At 42.1% G+C, this 21,333-nt stretch overlaps 1 protein-coding gene across 2 annotated transcripts; it reads left to right on the top strand.

Annotated features, from left to right (window-relative positions):
- Positions 1 to 621: 621 nt before the first annotated feature.
- csrnp1b (cysteine-serine-rich nuclear protein 1b) lies at positions 622 to 20,680 on the top strand. 2 transcript variants are annotated; one of them, XM_034168815.1, is made up of 5 exons: positions 622 to 880; positions 9,147 to 9,336; positions 15,131 to 15,390; positions 16,965 to 17,261; positions 17,372 to 18,421. In XM_034168815.1, the coding sequence occupies exons 2-5, from the start codon at positions 9,165 to 9,167 to the stop codon at positions 18,419 to 18,421; spliced, it is 1,779 nt and encodes a 592-aa protein (XP_034024706.1). In that variant the 5' UTR covers positions 622 to 880; positions 9,147 to 9,164. The 2 variants fall into 2 exon arrangements, with proteins under 2 accessions (XP_034024706.1, XP_034024700.1); XM_034168809.1 differs by lacking the exon at positions 622 to 880 and adding an exon at positions 3,820 to 3,909 and having other exon boundaries at positions 17,372 to 20,680.
- Positions 20,681 to 21,333: the final 653 nt, after the last annotated feature.

Here is a 21,333-nt window from a genome sequence, read left to right as displayed (position 1 = left end):
CCTGGCACCGCCATTGTTTATATATAGCATCATTAACTCAAAAAGTTGTGAGAGGATGTTGATGAAATTTGGTGAGCAAACGGGTACTGTCCCAGAAAATGAGGAATTTTATTTTGAATTTGACTTTGGATCCAGCAAAATGTGACCTCGGCTGAGGTAGACGCTCTCTGAGTGCCTTCTAGTTTAGAAAGCAAATTAATTTTCTTGTTTTTGTGCGGGCCCTTTGTGTGTGTGTGTGTGTGTGTGTGTGTGTGTGTGTGTGTGTGTGTGTGTGTGTGTGTGTGTGTGTGTGTGTGTGTGTGTGTGTGTGTGTGTGTGTGTGTGTGTGTGTGTAACCCAATTGGCCCTGAATCTAGACCAGTCTGTGCGTAATGGGTTATTTTAAAACAACATTCACCCTGGCTGATCTTGCTGTTCTTTAAATTCCCGTGAACACGCGCAGATGTGGGTGGAGCTTCAGTCTCCGCCTTGGCGGATGCGTGCGTCCGCAGGAGTTGTCGCCTATATTACTGATCAAACCAGACAAATAAAAAAAGCGCTGAGCAGTACGTTCTGTGCGAGCGCGCGCGAGAGCAGGAGGAGGAGGCACGCACGCACGCACGCACGCACGCACGCAGGCAGGAAGGAAGCGGGGTGGGCAGCCTCTGTGCGTGTGTCACCGCCTGCGTCACAGCAGACAGGAGGGAGTTTTCCACTGACGAAAAAGGCTGCGCGTCTCGGCGCTGCGCTACAGACAAGAGGAGCCCCGCACAGCGCGCACGCACACAGACAATAGACCGGAGCCGTACGCGGGGGATCAGCGCGACCTGTGCCGTTTGGATTACCGTTATCACGCGCGACCTTTTTCGTCACTGATGGTGATCGGATAGTTGAAGTGCTGGTGAGTACATTTGGAAGTGGAAGAGCTGAGAAATACTTTGTTCTTTTCTCTCCGTGTCCAGATCTGTCCGTGAAGAGGGGGAATATTTTTTTTCTCCTCCTTCTTTAAAGAGTCACTTTATTTCATGACGAGTTGATGTTATTAATTATCGACAGCGCGCGCACAGGTGATCGCAATCTCACAGCGGCGCCAGCAGCAAACAAAACGGTTATCGATTGAGGCGGAATTCTCTCATTGATTAACGAGCCGCCCGCTTCCGCTGATCGCCTATCAATAAGCTTATTGATGAAGGTGAAGCGCGGAGATCAGGCTACTTTCTGGCGTTGTTTAACGGCTTTTGTGCGCACTGGTGCGCGCGCCTCTCGGAACTCCTGGAGGCAACTGCATCTGTCACGGCGAGCACCGTGAGTCACGAGCACGGACGCGGGGTCAGCTGGGAGATCCGCGCGCACGGACTGATTGATCGCGGAGGTAACGATCCGGATTGGGCGCCGGGATCATTGTTGCCACATCGGAATGTTTCCAGGTTTGTTTGTTTTTTTTTTTTTTTTAAGAAGAAATCCGCGCTGTTCTCGTCTTTTAACATTTCGGGAGAGTGAAAGTATGATATGATTTGTTAGATTAGTGAGGGTTTTTCTTTTTTTTCTGCTGTTTTTCGTGTAGGAACTTGAATCTTCCAGATCTAGACTGTATTTTTTTAAGCCACTGCATCACTTTAATAGTCTCTAGTGCGACCTCACCCGGATAATTTTTGGAATCATGTTTTCTGGATTTAGGCTACAGAGAGCTGAATGATCCTTTGTTTACAGCCAGAGCTCTGAAACACTTGATGCTTTAAATTCCACGTGCGATTAAATTCCCACTTATGCGCACTGACGTTAAATAAGCCTCAACTGCCGTGTAATTGAACATTTTATTTCAAAATCATATTTTAGATCCTGCTAAATGTTTTAGTTCTGTACGCCACGTTTAATGCTGCAGCTGCTGATTCTTTTCATTATGACTCTTATTTTCAGAGTTAATTTAGTGTGGAAAATGTCAGATATTTGTGAAAATTTACATGGACTTTATGATGTTTCATCCATGAAATTGTCCAAAAATATAAAGAGAATTGAACTGATAATCTAAATTGGAGAAAAGCACGAAATCGTGTGTTAAAAGCTGAAACATGAAAAAAGTTTAACATTTTATTTTTCTTTTCTGAGATGAGCTTAATTAATTAACTACGGTGCACTCAAAGAGCGCACACCTCTGCCAAGGTCTCTTAAATTAGATCAAATACCAGTAGGGGGCGGTGTTTGTCCTGTGTTTAATTTGCATCAAAATCCAGGCTTGAAAAATAAATAAATAAATAAAGAGATCCTGCTGTTTAAAAAATAATGTTTAAGAAATTAACTTTCTGAATGGTGACCATTTCAACGTTAACCTTTATGAAAAATGAGTAACTTGAAATGTTTAGGATTTTTAGGGGTTCTTTTGTCTTTGGGAATGACACACATCAAAAGTCCCCAGATCACATTATCTCTTGGAAAAGTGTCATCAAGCATGATGGCTGTCATCCACACTATCCTGTGACTTTAAGGTGCACGTGAAACATGGACAACCATGTGTGGCTGGCCGTCTCCACGCAGCAGTGGAGAACTCCCATCTGCTTTGTGCTTTCCCAGGATTCCACACTAGACTGGAGCACGACCCTTGACCTCTCACCCACCTCCCTAGTTCCACATGCACACAGCTGCACGTTGATGCACCAAACTGTACAACAAGCAAAACAGCTTTAATGTCATGTAATGCAAGAGATTTTTTTTTTTTAATTATTATTATTTTTTTAAGACATGCACATCTATTTGAGTGGGGAAGCCCAAATTTCCTGTTCTTCTGGCTGCTTTGTGAATTTATTTTTAAAAGACTGTACAGCAGTTCTGCAGAATTACCCTCAGAAGTGCCGTCAGATTATTGAAAGAGGAAAAAAAATGTGACGGCTGCTGACGCTGCTTCTGTTCGCGTCAAACACAAATCAGTCTGCTTCCTCCAGGCATCACCTGGTCATTCAAGTTTGGCCTGCATAACGGAGTAATGATACCTGAGGGTGCGTGAGGCCCACGTGCACGCTGACACTGTGTCAGGTGTGGCTGCAGAGCCGGATTTTTGCTCACTTGCCAGCATTATGGGAGTATGACTTTTCCAGTGGTTAGAATACACATCTGGATTAGATAGAGCCTGTGTTCTTCTTACAACATTACAGCCGGAGCACCGCTGCCAGAATGGAATTCCTGTGGTTTGGAGACATGACATTATTTATTTGTTTTGTGCGATCCTCCCTCCTCCTCCTCCTTCCCACCACCTCTCATTTTTGGATGCAAAGGTCCAAGCAGAGGAACAGAATGTTTCTGTGGCACAGCCACAGCGGTGGGAACAAGCAGCTCACAGAGGAGAGCAGAGTGGAATCTCTCTCTCTCTCTCGCCTTTGTTCCAGCAGGTGGAGTGCTCCTCTGTCAGGATGTGAGTCTAGAAGCCTCCCAACACCTCAGCAGCCCCCACTCTGTTACCTCAGTCGAATTGGCGACTGAGAGGTACAATATACCTGGTGCCTGCAGGGCCTCAGTGTCCAGACACGCAGCAGGAAGACTCCCAGTCTCATCGTAATCACATTTTATGAGCACTGACTCAGTCATTCAGAGGCTGCACAGAGTTTGTCAATGTGCCATGTAAATGCTCTGGGCTGGATTAGTGCGACTGGTCGCTCCCACCCACACGGTTATCAGCTGCAAAGCTGCTGGACAGGCTGTGCAAGGGGGCAAAGTCAACTGTGGCTCGTCCTGTTGGAGGCTGTGGGGGCAGACGGGGGCAGATCCAGCAGGCTGCCGCTGGCCGGCCGTCTCCGTCGCTTAACAGCTCGCTTTGGGTTCATCAGTCCTCTGTGACTTAACACTTATCTGGCTTTTAGGCTGCTGATGACCTCGATTATTATAAAGCAAATTACTTTTGCCAACGCTGCTTTTGCTGTGAGAGAACACGTGAAACTGGAGGTAACATAAATACATCATTTTGATTTAAGTGATTTGCAATCTCTTGCTAGGTTCTTGAGTGTGAGGTTTTGTTTGTTGAGTCAGTTTTTGCCATTGTAGATGGTAAACATCACATGCTTTTAATTTTGCAGTGTTGAACTGACACTGCATGGAGGACATATAGAGTAAATCAACTCTTAGTGCTGATCAGCTAGATTTAACACTAAAAGAGGTGATTTGACCCTGTTTTCATTGCATGGTGTTAATTTAACCCTGCAGCCCAGATGAAGTAAGTGTGGGTTTTTTTGATCTGTGACAGTTTGTTTTACTCTTTCTGGCAATTTTATATCAAAATATGCCTATCAAAGGATGACTCAACAATGAAAATAATCAGCACTTGCACTTTATTCTGTCATATTTTTTGAAACCTTCAAAGAATTTCAATCCATTCAGAAGGAATTGTTTTCAGTATCATCTCAAAAGAACATGAAAATAATTAAATGGTATTGGGTGCAGAGGTGGGATGGGAATGTAGATTTGAATCCAAGATGACGTTTCTTTGCTTATTTGTTAATTTTTAATCATATCTCCCACTGATTTCCATAGTTTGCACTTTGGTAAAATAGCGCCCCCCACCTGTACTTCAGTTCGTTTAAGGACAATAGAAGTTGAAGAGTGTGGAGATTTGGTGCAGCTGTGCGCTCTGTCAGCGCCCTCTGGTGTTTATATTGGCAATTGTCTCTGTTTGACACTGACTAATCTCTGATGACAAACGATTGTTTTAAAACTCGTGGGTGCAAACAGGAAGAGGGAGAGAGGGGAAACACACACACGACAGTGAGTTTTGAGCACAGCAGTCTGTTAAATATGTTCTCTCCATGTTTGTGTGCCCAGACGAAGTTAAATAACATCTCAGATAGTTTGTCACCGAAGGCACTTCACAATAAAAGCGTTTGGAAAGCGAAAGGCGTCAAAACAATCTTTTAGTGTGAAAGTCACAGCGTCATTGTTTTATGAGACTGAGTAACTTGACAGTATGCAGAAGACGTTTGCTAAATTTAGTTAATTTCCTTTAAAAAAAAAAAAAACATGGGGTGGGGGGGTATCCAGCAGTTAGATGAGCATAATTTTGATTAAGTTACAGTAAGCAGTTAAGATGAATAAATTGTTGCCTTCTGTGGAAAAGTTAAGTAAACTGTCTTCAGGGGCGGCTCCATAGTTTGGGGGAAAGTGGGGGGTAAAAATATTTGAAATGTTCTGTTAGTTCCGTCAGAATATTTACTATCTATTAACTTCATATAATTTGTAATATGTTGTGGCATATCAATAAAAACATTAAAGGCATAAAAAAAAGACTAATCAACTCTGCATGTTGATCAAATATTTTATTTTTACCAAGTGGTTTTTCACTGTTTTTCGAGGCCACACGAGATCACAAATATTATTTATGCTTCACATTTTAAAATGTACATGGTTCAATCACTGTTTACATGTTTTTCTTTTCAACACAATGCTTATGACTTTTTTCCTAAATTTGTTCTGGTGTCTGTTTGCTGTCAATGCTACGTCACCATGTGCTCTGATTATGAGGGTTTGCCTCGACAGTCCGGCGTTAAGGCCCGATGTTGGCCCATTACGCCCCTGCAACAAGCCATCCCCTAGACGGGATTAGCCTCTTGCCATTGTTTCTGCCTGTTGAACAGGATTAACAAATCAATGTGTCAGGTAGACCACTGTCAAGAGACAATGACCCACTTTTGACAACCCCCCACCGAAACTCCTACTCCCCCTTCTGCCTGACTGCAGCTTTTAATTAAAAAGACTTTGCTTAGCTGGCACTACGCACTCCCTTGAGGTTGCCTCGCAGCTTTGTTTTGTTTTCTGCTTTTTAAGGGAAATTGGGGGTAGCGGTGATGGCAAAAAGTGTGAAGTGAACCTAGAAATGAGTGCTGCCAGGTGACATCTGGAACACGTTTGTCATAAATGCAGAAGATGAGCAACAGATGCGTCATGCGGGTGTTTGAGGGGAGACCATCGTTTATCCTCCAGGATTAAGTGACTGGTAAAAGATACCAAATTACACAGGCTTTGGGTTTCTTGCCTGGATGGCACTATGAGCTTGCTTGACCTATTGCAAGGTGATTCATTCATTATGTGCACACTTGGGACGGCAGCAACAATAACAGTCAGTCCTGTCACTGCTGCAAAGCTGCTCAAAGGTTTCAGCTTCTCACCCTTGATTCTGACATCTCCCTGTTTAAAGCTGGACCGGTTTTGCAGAATTGCTCCATGTTGCACGTTGAAAGTGATTTCTTCCTTGCACACCTTGGTGATGGATATTGTGATGTATTATAGGTTTGATGTTCCAGGTGTATATTTGGTAACTGACACTTATATGACACTTATGTGTTGGTAGTGTCATTAATTTCTTATCAATCAATCCTTGCACACCTGCTTAGTCTTTTTTTTTTCCTCCCTGTGAGTCCTGACACTTGCACAACACCATCCCGATAAAGGCAAGCCCAGCATGCAGGTCACACGTGGTGTTAAGTTCATCTGACGTTCTTGGAGGATCATTGGGCACAAGGAATCTCCTTGTTGTCTGCTAAGCACCAGTGATGACACCTTAAACTGCTGGCAGAACAGCTTGTATTTATGTCTGTCACTTAAAAAAACACGTTCACGGTAATGGAGTAATAATAAATGGAGTTTCAATCAAAGATCCTGACATCCCACAAGTCTATGACTGCATGTGTAGGAGTAACCCTGTCATGAATATATATCTACACTAGCTGAGGTACCCAGGGCTGCCCGGGTTAACATGTTTTAGACATGCCAATCATTTTAATAAAAAAAAAATGCCCAACATTTGTTTTTGTAATGCTGATGTCATAAATATAATAGCTAATGGACTAAAGTTTGTCCAGCAGAACTATAAGAGGTGGACTCCCCAAACGAAGTGGAAATACCTGGTTAAAAGACAAACACATTTGAAGTCCTTCATGCAGACTTTGTTTTGCAATCAAATTTATAACAAAATTACACACAAAAGGTAGGTAACAGTAAATGTAAATATCAATGAATCAAAATTGAAGTAGTTTTGTATTTCACTGTTTTTACATTGCAATTTTACAAACATAAAATGAATGTATTCACACAGGAAGGCAAACTGGGTTCTACAGGACAGTCAGGTGCTTAACAGTTGAGAACATAAAGTAGCTGAAGAAAGGGATTAAATAAACAGAGATGGTCAACACATATACAGGGCTGGAAATTTGAATCTGCCTGGTCATATCCACAGCTGGCTATTTTGGGGGTAATTTTCAGTTCAACTTTAAAAAAAAAAAATGGTACCAGTTTGTTCCCCATGTCATGAGGATTCGGAATATATATAGTTTTTAGGGCTACATATTATAGTTTGGGAGTTTATCCCAGACAGACGTAGCCCTTTGTGTCTACAGGATAATTTGTATGTCATTATTATGGCTTCCAATTGTCATCTGTTTCACAGATGATGTATATTGAATGTCTGAAAACACACACGAGTCAACACTTAAAGGGATCCCTGCTTACATTTGGTTTTTATCTGTCCTTTACGTTTAAGTGTACTTGAGGTTTTCTGTTAAACATCCTCAGTTTCCCATCACTTTGTGACTGTTCATATACAAACTACCCTGCTATAACCAATATTTGGGGCTAAAATCATTCACTTTGCCTGTCTGTGACATATGCCACAGAATTTCATGTCAGGTTTGTTTTCTTTTCTTTCTTTTTTTTCTTTTTAAGGGGGGGGTGTGTTTTACCTCAGTGCCTGAGGTTTATTTGTTTCCATCAAATTTTAATATCTGGCATTAATCCAAAAAAGCAGCAAAGCCAAAAGAAAATCATCGGTGAGCTTTAAAACTTGGCCTCTGACAGTTTCTTGACAGAATCTTTCTTACTGTAGGGACACTATTTGATCAAATAACAAAAAAGGCAAATGTTAATGTTCTTGCACACAGCAGCTATAAGGGATTTTTGGCTGTCATACTTCAGACCACAAACAGTCCCACTTGGTTAAAGGGAGTGTGTGAGCTGGATTGGAGTCCAGCAGTGTCTTTCCTCTCGCCTGTTGTTTGAGTGCTTGGAGGAGCTCTGCTCCGCACCGTGACGATGACTTGTCTCGTCTCGCCACTGTCTCACACTCCTCGGAAGTCGTGAAGAAGAGTGTCTGTCTGTGAACTATCTGTTGCTTATCAGAGCTGCACACAGCATTTTTTTTTCCCGTAACCATAAAGTGCACCGCCAGTAAACCCATCTCCTCTTTTACCGTCTTCCCCCCAGTAGTATAAGATGAACAGAGAGAATATTCTATACTTGCAGGTAATCTTATAGAAGGACTTGAAAATGGATAAATGTTCTTGAGTTATCTCCTTCATTTGCCTCAATCTAAAGGACTGATCGTTTCTATCTCACAAAAGGGAGCCATGACAGAACACTATAAAGCATTGCATAACAAACAGAACATGCAAAACTTTGTACACCGTGTCCTTAATGTGCAGGCTGCCTAATGACGTGAAACGTCCGTGGCTGGATGTTTTGTGTTCGCCTCCCTGATTCCCAAAATGACAGTATTTCATGGAGGTGGCAACACAAATGAGTATTGTTTGGTACTGGAGGATTTTTTTTTATGTATGCATCAGCTCCATTGCTTTTTATGATAAGGAATGAGGAATTGGGACAGTTATATTTATATATTAAATAACTAATATTTCTTAATGTTATGTAGTTTTGTGTGACTTTTAACTGTTGTTGAACAACTTTTTTGGGTTGGAACCCACCAGCTGTATCTGGCTACACTGATTTATGTAGTATGGGCTTGGGGCTCAAAAATATTCTTTATCTACCAAAGGAGGTCCTGCAGAACAAGTTTGGGAATCCAGTCAATGCATTTGCTGAGCTGGTGGGATTTGGAAGAGGTTGATTAATATGTTGACTTTTGAGAATTTGCTGGTGGGTTCTGTGCTGAGGCAGGACACCCCCCTCTCAGCTGAGAGCAACAAGGTGGTCTCACTTGGCCAGACATATGGGACCTGGCTGTTCCATTCCTGAACTTTCTTTGTAAAGCTTGAGTGTGCACTTGCACTCCTGAGATGCAGTTGCATCTTATCTACCGATATCAAGACTGTTGAATGAAGTGTCATGAATCTTTGAAGAAGGTGAGATTACGCTCCTAATCCCTCTTTTTTTCTCTCTCTCACCCCTTGTGTGTTCTGCAGATTGCTCGCGCTAGCGCCATGAGTGGGCTACTCAAGAGGAAATTTGAGGAGGTGGATGAGGACCCATGCTACTCCTCGCCCTCCTCCCTCTCCTCTGCCTGCTCCGGCTGGGACTCTGAGGCAGAGAGCTGTTATTCAGACACTTTGGATTCAACTCCCAGCAACCCAAGCTCACCAGCGACAAATTTCAGTGAGTGTCCTAGTCTGCCAAAAACACAGATTCACAGTAGAGCTCAGGCTATACAGTAGTGTTCAGAGTAATAGTAGTGCTATGTGACTAAAAAGATTAATCCAGGTTTTGAGTATATTTCTTATTGTTACATGGGAAACAAGGTACCAGTAGATTCAGTAGATTCTCACAAATCCAACAACCAACAACCAAGCATTCATGATATTCACACTCTTAAGGCTATGAAATTGGGCTGTTAGAAAAGGGGGTGTTCACAATAATAGTAGCATCTGCTGTTGATGCTACAAACTCAAAACTATTATGTTCAAACTGCTTTTTCAGCAATCCTGTGAATCACTAAACTAGTATTTAGTTGTATAACCACAGTTTTCATGATTTCTTCACACCTGCAAGGCATTAATTTTGTTGGTTTGGAACCAAGATTTTGCTCATTTACTAGTGTGCTTGGGGTCATTGTCTTTTTGAAACACCCATTTCAAGGGCATGTCCTCTTCAGCATAAGGCAACATGACCTCTTCAAGTATTTTGACATATCCAAACTGATCCATGATACCTGGTATGCGATATATAGGCCCAACACCATAGTAGGAGAAACATGCCCATATCATGATGCTTGCACCACCATGCTTCACTGTGAACTGTGGCTTGAATTCAGAGTTTGGGGGTCATATCACAAACTGTCTGCGGCCCTTGGACCCAAAAAGAGCAATTTTACTCTCATCAGTTTAATATTCCTCCATTTCTCTTTAGGCCAGTTGATGTGTTCTTTGGCAAATTGTAACCTCTTCTGCATATGTCTTTTTTTTAATAGAGGGACTTTGCGGGGGATTCTTGCAAATAAATTAGCTACACACAGGCGTCTTCTAACTGTCACAGCACTTAACTCCAGACTGTCTTTGATCATCCTGGAGCTGATCAATGGTTGAGCCTTTGCCATTCTGGTTATTCTTCTATCCATTTTGATGGTTGTTTTCCGTTTTCTTCCACGTGTCTTTTTTTTTTTTTTTTTGTCCATTTTAAAGCACTGGAGATCATTGTAGATGAACAGCCTATAATTTTGTGCAACTGCGTATAAGTTTTCCCCTCTCCAATCAACTTTTTAATCAAACTACGCTGTTCTTCTGAACAATGTCTTGAACGTCCCATTTTCCTCAGGCTTTCAAAGAGAAAAGCATGTTCAACAGGTGCTGGCTTCATCCTTAAATAGGGGACACCTGATTCACACCTGTTTGTTCCACAAAATTGATGAACTCACTGACTGAATGCCACACTACTATTATTGTGAACACCCCCTTTTGTACTTTTTTTTACTAATAGCCCAATTTCATAGCCTTAAGAGTGTGCATATCATGAATGCTTGGTCTTGTTGGATTTGTGAGAATCTACTGAATCTACTGGTACCTTGTTTCCCATGTAACAATAAGAAATATACTCAAAACCTGGATTAATCTTTTTAGTCACATAGCACTGCTATTATTCTGAACACTACTGTATGTCCTTTGGTGTATTGACTCATCTTTACTGCTGCACAGAGGCTCTAATAACACAACAAGTACAATGGGTAGTTGAAGAAATTTATTCAGTTAGCAAACCATGAACCACTTTGCAGAAATAGTTTCATGCTTCTGCAATGGCTACTTCTTTTGATTTCTTACCGTCAAGTGGGTTATCAGATTATGCAGCGTTTGACCACCTTGGCTTCTGGCTCTACTTCCTTCTCATCATCTCATAGTGAGAACCTCACCTTTTCCTGAGAAGATGAGCAGATTCAGGGTGTGTCTGGACATTTGTCTGAGATGGCAGAGAAGAGATTCTGGGTTGTGGCTTTTTTTTTTTTTTTTTGTGATGGGGGTGGTAAACAGTTGTTGGGTTTCTAGGATAGCAGGGCGGGAAGCCAGGAAGAGAAGAGTGGCAAGCTGCCAAAGCTGAAAACACACAAAGCCTTGTCTGGAGCCCGGGCACGCACCCAGCACAGGTGCTGAAAGAAGCTGTGAGAAGGAGGTAGACAAAAAAATAAGTGTTGTGTTTGTGTGTGGTGGTGGGGCGGGGGGAGATCATCGTGGAAAAGCAGATTGCATGGCGCATTATGATCAAGTGTTTATGTTGGACCGAAAGCTGTTTGCCGTTGTGATGGGAACGGGGGGGCGGCAGCAAAGCAATCCCATTAAGAGGTGATGATGACGATATCATTCATCTTCCTGCAAGTGTCATGAGCCTGACTGCATTTAATGGATGTGCAGCTGAAGCTGGTGGTTTGATTCTTATTTCAGTGAAGCAAACGTCAAAAGGGTGGACATCCAGTTTAAAATCCCTCCTAAAATATTTCACACTGAGTTTTTGAAAAAAAAAAAAAGTTGTTTCAGAAAAAGTCACTGTTTGGAGATATTTAAAAAGCAGTCAGGAAAATGAAACATTGAATCCTTCAGAAAACAAATTGTTTTTGAAATGTGTAATACGCGATCTGAAACAAGTCCATCAGACGTGCTAAACGAAATGCTAATTCATTGGCCTAGAATAATTAATTTATTTTGGAAAGTTTGAAACTGGTTGTTGCAGAAAATGTCTATTAAATTCTTAGAATGCAACAGTGTTGCTTTAGAAATGCTCAAAATGTGAACTTGAACAACTTGGAAAAATAATCCAATGTTGTGTTTTTTTTATATATATATATATATATATGAGGTCTATTAGAAAAGTATCCGACCTTATTATTTTTTCAAAAACCATATGGATTTGAATCACGTGTGATTACATCAGACATGCTTGAACCCTCGTGGGCATGCGAGAGTTTTTTCACGCCTGTCGGTTACGTCATTCGCCTGTGGGCAGTCTTTGAGTGAGGAGTCGTCCACACGCTTGTCGATTTTTTTTTTCATTGTTTAGGAATGGCTCAGAGACTGTTGCTTTGTTTGATAAAAATTTTTTCAAAACTGTAAGGCACAACTGAGTGGACACCATTCAATAAATTCAGCTGGTTTTCGGTAAAAATTTTAACGGCTGATGAGAGATTTTGGTCTGTAACTGTCGCTTTAAGGACGGTCCACGGCGCCTGACGGCGATCTGCGCTTTGAGGCGGCAGCGTCTCGCCGTTTCAAGTTGAAAACTTCCACATTTCAGGCTCTGTTGACCCAGTAAGTCATCAGAGAACAGAGAACTTTCAGAAGAAGTCGGCATGAGGAGTTTATTCGGACATTCCATTGTTAACGGTCATTTTGTAATGAAAGAACGTGCGGGCAGAGTCGCATGTCGGGCTGGACCCGACCGCGGGGGGTCGCGGCAGGAAAAACACCTCCGTTGGAAATCTTAACGGGCAAGTTGGAACATGCCCAAGCTGTTAAACAATTTCTCAGTTACTCACTTGTTGAAAGCCATCAAAAGCCGTCTGAATTTTACAAATGGTCTTCAACACGGAGATGTTTTTCTGGTCGCGGCGCACACAGATTTGCGTCGTCGTCACGGAAACGACTCAGCGAATTTGCGCGCACGTTCTTTCATTACAAAATGACCTTTAACAGTGGAATGTCCACATAAACTCCTCATGCCGGCCTCTTCTGAATCTTCTCTGTTCTCTCACGACGTCCTGGGTCAACAGAACCTTAAATTAGGATGATTTCAGCTCGAAACAGCCAGACAACGTCGCCTGGGAGCGCTGCGCGACGTCCCGCTCCGTGGGAAGTCCTTACACCGACAGAAACACCCCATAATCTCTCATCAGCCGTTAAACTTTTCACAGAAAACCAGCTTAATTTCTCGAATAGTGTCCACTCGGATATTCCTCACAGGTCCAGAAAAAATTTTGATAAAGCAACGCGCGCCGTCTCGAGCAGCGTGTGAAACAAAGGAATTCAGCCGAGAGGGCGGGACCACATCTCACTCAAGGCCTGCCCACAGGGAAATGACGTCACCGACACGCGTGAAAAAACTCACGCATGCGCACGAGGGTTCAAGCATGATTGGTGTAATCGCATGTCATTCAAATCCATATAGTTAAAAAAAAAAAATAAAAGGGTCGGTTTATTATCTAAGAGACCTCGTGTATATATATATATATATATATATATATATATATATATATAGAGAGAGAGAGAGAGAGAGAGAGAGAGAGAGAGAGAGAGAGAGAGTTTTTCTTGGTAGACAACATTCAGAAAATGCAAAAATAAATAAATAAAGGAGGTGCTTGATGAAAAATAGACTGTTTTGAAATGCTTATATTACTAAACAGTTGCATTAGAACTACTCAAATCAGAAAATGAAACAACTTTGAAAAATGAGGTGCGGCTCCATCCAGAGATGGGAGTGGGTGTTTTCTTCTGCCGGCTTCCCGTCTTGTGCACCAGCATGGACTCCCAAAATCTCCCCAAAATTTCCTGTATTGTCAATTGTGTCGGTAGCATGGCCCAAGCAGAGGGTCACCCCTTTGAGTCTGGTCTGCTTGAGGTTTCTTCCTCAAATCATCAGAGTTTTTCGTTACCACTATCACCTGTGTGTTTGCTCTGGGGGTTGGTAACGTTAGACCTTACTTGTGTGATGCCCCTTGCAGCATCTGTGTTGTGATAAATTGAAAATGTATCCTTTTTTAAGAAGAAACACCAAGATAGTGTTATCTAATCACATGAGGAGATTTCTTGGCTGAGAACATGATTTGCAGTTTCACAATGCTTGAAACTCTAAATTAAGCAACTGCTTCAGAAAACTTACTGGGGACAAAACAAAAAAAATCTGATATCGGGTGGAGAGCGGGATTCCAAAAAGACCTTTCCTGGCTATGCCCCTGCAGTGTTGAACACGAAGGTTTTTGTGTTGGTTCCCTCCATCTTAGCTTTTCTTGTCATTCCAAGAGGAATAATGCATAGATGAAGCGGTTTTTCTCTCCTAACTTCTGAGACTTTGGACTGCATGCACAGGGTGTGTCAGAAGATCGGACGTTCTTTGGCTGAGAAATGGGAATCTACCACGAGAGTTTCCCACCACGTTATGAAGTTTGTGTGCCCATACATGTGTGGAATATCATATTTTTTTTCCTCTTCTCGCTCTCTCTGGAAAAAAAAACGACTTGCCAAGCTAAGAACAGGAAAAAGGTTTTTTTTTAAATATAGAGCAAGGCTCAAAATTTGTTGCATATTCCTTGGCCAAGGAAGTGGAATTTATCAAAAAGACATCAATTGTTGGACTAGTTCCCACATATGGCTCTGCTTTGATTCCATGTGGTTTTTATGTGCATAAAAAGATGGTTTGTTCTTGTGGGTCCCAAATGTTTCTACCAGAGAAAAGACCTTTTGACTCCTGTCGGTTACTGAGCCGTTTATGGTGAGGGTGAGTAGCTTTTATCCCCGTTGTGAGAGCAACGCTCTGCCTCCCACCTCTTCCGGGAGTCTCCAGTGTTTTCTCGTTCATTTGTAATCCTGGCAGATCTGCTTCCTTACTGCTTTTGGCTGCTAAAGGGAAATTCCTGGACTGGGTGTTGTTTTTTGTTTTTTTTTGGTCACACAGTAGGACAAGAAACGAGACAGAACAGGATTTGTCATTGAGGTTCCACTTAAAGGATGTAAGGGTGTTGAAATCTTGTTCAGTGTCATTTAATTGGGTACACGATAAAGCTTGGATGACAATCAGCCCAGCGAACCGGTGTCCTTTTTCAGTCTGTGCAGCAGTGTTTCCACTCATCACAAGAATTCAAGTGATGGAGTATTGTCCCACCTAGTGGTGCAACTGTGGCAGTGTCCTTATGAAGAAAATTCACTGATTCAGATGGAAAAAAAAAAGTACTCAAGCCCAATTGTTTCCCCATCCACAGCAACATCTATCCTTAAGAAGTCCAAGAGGTTACGGCGGACCAATGTGACCTTTGACCAGGTGACAGTGTACTTCTTCCCTCGGTGTCAGGGCTTCACTAGTGTTCCTAGTCGAGGAGGCTGCACCCTGGGCATGATGCCACATCACAGTGCACACCGCACATATACACTTCCTGAGTTTACCATGGAGCAGCGGTCCCAGCGGCAACAAAAACTCATCAGTCGACTCAGGGAAAAGAAGCTGGAGGCTCTCAAACTGAAGGTGAGTCTTACTGCTTCTCGTTTGTTTCCTTCAACCATCCTAACAGCATCGATGAGACACTTGCATACCAAATGCCGAAGGGTGTTCATCTCTCATTTTAGAAAACAATCCGATACATATCTAGATACACGGGCTACAATACAGTTCAGGTACAACCTTTTTTATATATATAATGGAACTATTCAATATGATGTAGTTGATGTAATTCTTTGTTTAATGCAGACATTCATTTTCCCTAATAAATCAAAATAAGATAAAAGGGGTGTTGGAGCAGAAAGACGAGCAGAAAAGAATCCAACTGTTTAGAGTCTAGCCGGTTTAGCATAACTAAACCAGCATAACAGTACATACAACATAACAGTATTAACAAATTGCGAACTCAACGTTAAGTTCAAAAGATTATATTTACCTCTTATATCGTCTACCAGTGCAGCCGTTCTGCTCTGTGTACGCCTGATCCTGTCAGACCTCAGATTTTAAGCAGAGTACTGTAGTTCCTGATTATTGCTTGGAGGAGCCCTCTTTGGAAGTCCTGGGCCCAGTTTCATAAAGCAGTCTAATCTTGTTTAGTGGACTAAGCTCGCTTAATCGACTCATCTTTTGACGTTAGTCGTTGCATAAAGCGCGTAGTCAGCTAAAGTTTTGTGTTACCTGACTAAAGTTTTTAGCCTGTTACAGAGGAGGCTAATTTTACTTTAGTTGATAAAACTTCCGTGTCTTACCTAAAAACAGGCGGATATCATGTACCTCCACTTGATGGAGGAAGAAAGGAAGGAGAGACTTGTGGTGGGAGCGGGTGTTCCGAGACCGGAATAATCCATTGGAGATGTTTACGGGTGCCAAGTTCGGGAGCGCTTCTCCTCTGCTATGGCAGACTCGGCCATGTTTGTAGCAGACGGACCAACCCGGAAGTAAATAAAACTCTCGCGCATTGGAGGCATTTCTTGGCAACGGCAGTCACGAGGCCACTATGACCATGAAAATTGTCGACTAACACAAAACGGCTAATCTACAAATTTAGTCATCAGTGTGAAACGGAGATTAGACGGATAATGTTGGGCGACTAACCTTAGTCACCTGATTAAGTTTAGTCAACTAAATGATTAGACTGCTTGATGAAACCAGGCACAGGAGTTGTGTTTCTCCATGTAAAACTGGAGTTGCGTCATGCAGGGCATCTCAAGTAAAAACGTGCACCACTTCCCAATGCAGATCTGTACTAGCTCCAAGGTAGCGACTCTGAACAAAACAAGGGCAGAAGAAAGACAAACCATATTGTCTGCTAGTTGCTGGTTTTGTTGTTAATCTCACAAGCAAAGTTAATGTTCCTGTGACCAGTCTCACAAGAGCATCGCACTGAGCTTTAAACTTTTACAAGCATTTGAAGATGCAGAATTAGCAGTGTAACAGCTTAACCTTCCCACTTCATAATGTTAAAATCAAGGTTTGTTGTGGATTTATGTTGATTTAGGTGTCCCTGAATTGATGTAGTCATGTCTTTTGCTTTAAAACTGATTTCTGATTTGTATTGTGGCCCCTAATAATGTCCTCTTTCTTTTTATTTCTTCTACCAGCTGACTAAGAACGGAACCCAGAAGAGCGAGGAGGCTGAGCGGCTTACAGTCAACGACATCCCTGAGCATGATATTGACATCAGCAGCGTAAACCTGGACGAGGGCTTGTTCCTCCAACCATACACATCTAAACGCCGTTATGCACTGCTTAAAGCGGCTGGTGTGAAGAAGATTGACAAGGAGGAGAAGAGGCAGCTGCGTGAGCTGAGGATCTCCAGGGAGAACTGTGGTTGTGACTGCCAGGGCTTCTGTGAACCCGAGACGTGTAGCTGCAGCCTGGCTGGCATCAAATGTCAGGTACAAAGAGTTTGCCTGTAAAATGTCATGTTCTGTTGGATTTAGTGATTCAGTTTAAGCGCCACCTGTTTTGTGTGAATTCGAGTTGTAATGGAAGTATTTTCTCACAGATGGACCACTCCTCCTTCCCATGTGGCTGCACCAAGGATGGCTGTGGAAACACAGAAGGTCGCATCCAGTTCAACGCAACCAGGGTACAAACGCATTACATCCACACCGTCATGAGGCTGGAGCTGGAGAAGAGGTTGGAAGAATCTGGCACAGAGGAGGAGGAGGACACCGCTGAAGCTACCCAACTGCAAACTGTTCAGCCCGGCCACCCCAGTGGTCCCCTGACTTTACTCCCTCATGTCGAGCATACCTCAGCTCTACCAGCAGGACCCTCCTTCCCCTTTTGCTCAGACCTGGCAACAGCCGGTGAGAATAGCTGCAGCAGTGATATGACAGATTTATCAGTGTCTTCTGGCCAGAGTGAAGACTTCGAGGTAGGCGAGAACCCCAACAAGGATCACGCCCAGCTTGATGTCGATGAGAAAGGTCTGAGTCGCATCCTCAGTTTCGCTGACTCCGAAAACTCCTCAAGAGAAAATGAGGCCAACATCCATAAAGACTCTTGTTGCTCTGACCAGCGGCAACAGCAGCCATCAACTGTACCATTTAGTAGTTTTAGCATGGCAGACTTTGCAGACGAAAATGATAACATAGAAGCTGCACTGTTGAACTCTGCAGACGATCACACGGACAATCGACCAACAGCAATTTCAGAACTTTTGGACGAGAATGCCAACCAAGGAAATGGACTGTTTCATAGCATTAGTGTGCCACACACTCCCTCCCCCACCGTGGACCGCTCGGAGAGCTACAGCATGGATCTGAGCCTCTCTTCGGAGTCGGACCTGGAATTCTTTGATGGGTTTCCATGCCTGGGCCCAAGCTCACTCTACAACTCCCTCAAAGAGTACGAACACATGGACAACTTTTTTCAGTTTCAGTTGCCTAGTTACCCCAGCTTCCCATCAGCTGGTGACCCCGGAACATGCCTCTTGGAGTCACTAATTGGCCTTTCAGAATCTGTCCCCGAACCCCCTGCTGCTTTTACAGACAATCAGCTTTTGGAAGAAGCCATGAAATTGTCTGTGATGGAGTCTGTGAAAGTTTGACAAAAACTTTGAAAATCTGCAGACACTTTTACAAAATAAAAAAAGGTTCAGAGTGAGGGGTAGAGGAGGACTGCACATGCACATAAGATGTCGATGTAAACATGTTGGATTTGGAGGAAGCTGTGATTATTATTTTATTTTTTTCCCCCTGTTTGCCTCATAATTGTTTGAATTCCAGACTTGCCTTCAAAATGTTAGCAAAGCAGTTTGGGGAATATTGCTGTGTGACATGGCAGCTAGTGGGAAATGACAAAATAATCCAATTTGACCATCTTAACCTTCAGGCCCATTCAATCCAATGATGGCCCTCAATTCCTAAGAAAGCTTTTTTAACCAAACTAAGTTTAATGACCACATGCTGAACAGCAGTCAACTTTTAAGGGGCCAGAATTGGAAACTCAACACGGCTGAATGTGCACCTCAGGGATTTATTCTCTTCTAGCTTTTGAAGGCAGTGTGTGGTGACCATTGCTGTGAATCCCATGGGTTTGCCTTTGTATAAAACCCCAGTTGAACCACAATGTTGTCCTGTTCATGCCTTCCCACTGGCCCCAGTATTTGCACCCATATGACTTTAGTTGGCAGTTAGAAGTAAGAGGACTTGATCTCTGCCAAGGGTCTTATCTGGTACAAATAATCCCTCTAAAAGCTCCTCGATCTGCACTTTATCTGTGAAAATGGATATTGATGAATAGGCATTGTTTTGGTTGTTTGGGGCCGATTTCAACAGTTCAACGCTAAATTATGGATTTTCTTATTTATGAGCTGGCAAACTAAAAATCATGCTCAAAACAAAAGCTATAGCTATGATGTCTTTATTGCATTTAAGTTATTTCCTTTCATGACTATTTATTTCAGATGAAGCCTGCTTTTGCTCTTGAAGCACCATGGTTTGAGTATTTTCACCTGAAAGTGCAATCTTACTTTTTTAATATCACACTTAGGCGTTGTTTTGAGGAATGGGACCACAAGTCCAGTAGTATTTATCTCTTCCCTTATACTGTACATCTAACATATTTTTGCTAAGTTATTTTACTAGCTATTTAATTTAAGACATTTTGGCAATAAAATGGGCAGTTAGATTTTACTGGATGTGCCTGCTTACTAGGGAAGCCATGCCTCTGTCAATGGCATGTGTGCACAGTGCTTCCATTTAGGCTTTGGGACTGAAAACTGTGGAGTCTCCCTAATCACCGAAACAAAATTATAAGTCTACTGTGTCACTGCCTAATGCAACCGTAAAAAAAAAAAAAAAAATACACTAATATTTTCTAACTAATATATGTAGGTTGACAAAAAAGAATTCTAATTACTGACAAATCAAATTATTTTATTAAGAAAGTAAAATGAATAATTTTCAATTTGGGACAACCTTTGTACTATTATAAAGAAATGTATACTTATGAAGGCTGTTGCTCTCATTCTAAAAGTATTTTTCCATAGGATGTCTTATGGTTAGATATTGTAGTGAAATGTCACTAAAACTTAAGTCAATTGCAATGATCAATTTGATTGTACTCTGAATTTTTTTGGAAGTCTGTGACTTGGGTTCCATTGTGTTATCCAATAAAAGTATAAAGGGTTCTTGTGGATAAAAACTGCATATATTATACAATTTTTATCGCATACACAAAACCTAAAAATTGAAGAGATGCCTCATTATTTGTAGAACAAGACCTTTCAAAGGTCTTTCTGCTGTCACACATGAACGACTGAGGGACATGAGAGAGTTGATGTACATATCTCACCCTTTCTGCAGCTGTTTCATCAGCCTTTCTGGACCCTTTCGAGATTATGCATGCAGGTCCTGTTTGTTAAAACTTGCTCTGATTAATTGTATATTTTGAAAAGTGCCGCGTGCACATTGGGGACGCTTTATTCGCGTTTTGCTTTTTTGGTTACTTTGAAGTCCATCTGATATACTGTATGTTCGTTCCAATGCCATGAAGAGGGCACTGATTTCTGCAAGTTTTGTTTCTCTTGTATAAAATATCAAATCTCAATGAAGAAATGACAACAGTGAGTGTTTATCAATGTAATGTATTACAGTACAGCTTCTTTTCTTTTGCAAAGAACGTGTCTTACTTTTGCCTTTGTGTTGTACATATTTCTGCTTGAATGGTCCTGCAGAGCAAACAAAGCTGCTTTATTTTTTACATATTCACACTTTAACCTGCTGTTCAAAAATGTTTTCTTTTATCTAAGCCATTTTGACAGCCTGTCCCTCCAAATAATAATAAAAAAAAATCATTTTCTAAATTCCTGAGTGTTTGTCTCATCAAAGAACACCATGTTCCTTTGTGGACATAATGTCTGATTCTGTTTCATGTGATTTTTGGCTTCATTTTTTTTAAGTTTTGGATGACTATATAGTCACTTTTATATCTGTTAGAGGTGTGTGTGTCATTTCAATATTTGGTCAGATTTATGTTAAATTTTTACATTGTTATCTTTATATAACAGCATCAGGTGCCCCTCAAAATACACTCACTCATCTTCATTCAACAACTTACTCCAACTAAGCGTCACAGGGGGGCTGGAGCATATCCCAGCAGTCATAGGGCGTGAGGCCGGGTACACCCTGGACAGGATGCCAGTCTGTTGCAGAGTTGCATATAGACAAACAAACACGCACACACACTTATGGACAATTTAAAGTTTCCAATCCACCTAACCTGCATGTCTTTGGATGTGGGAGGAAGCTAGAGCACCCGGAGGGAACCCACACAAACACGGGGAGAACATGCAAACTCCACACAGAAAGGCCGCAGGTGGGATTCAATCCCATGACCTTCTTGTTGTGAAAACCCTCTTTTCCACTTTTTTTTTTACCCATAGCCCAATTTCATAGCCTTAAGAGTGTGCATATCATGAATGCTTGGTCTTGTAGGATTTGTGAGCATCTACTGAAT

The sequence above is a fragment of the Thalassophryne amazonica genome, chromosome 1 (genome assembly GCF_902500255.1).
Source record: "Thalassophryne amazonica chromosome 1, fThaAma1.1, whole genome shotgun sequence".
Lineage (NCBI taxonomy): Eukaryota > Metazoa > Chordata > Actinopteri > Batrachoidiformes > Batrachoididae > Thalassophryne > Thalassophryne amazonica.
This window is presented reverse-complemented; position numbering and strand designations above follow the sequence as displayed.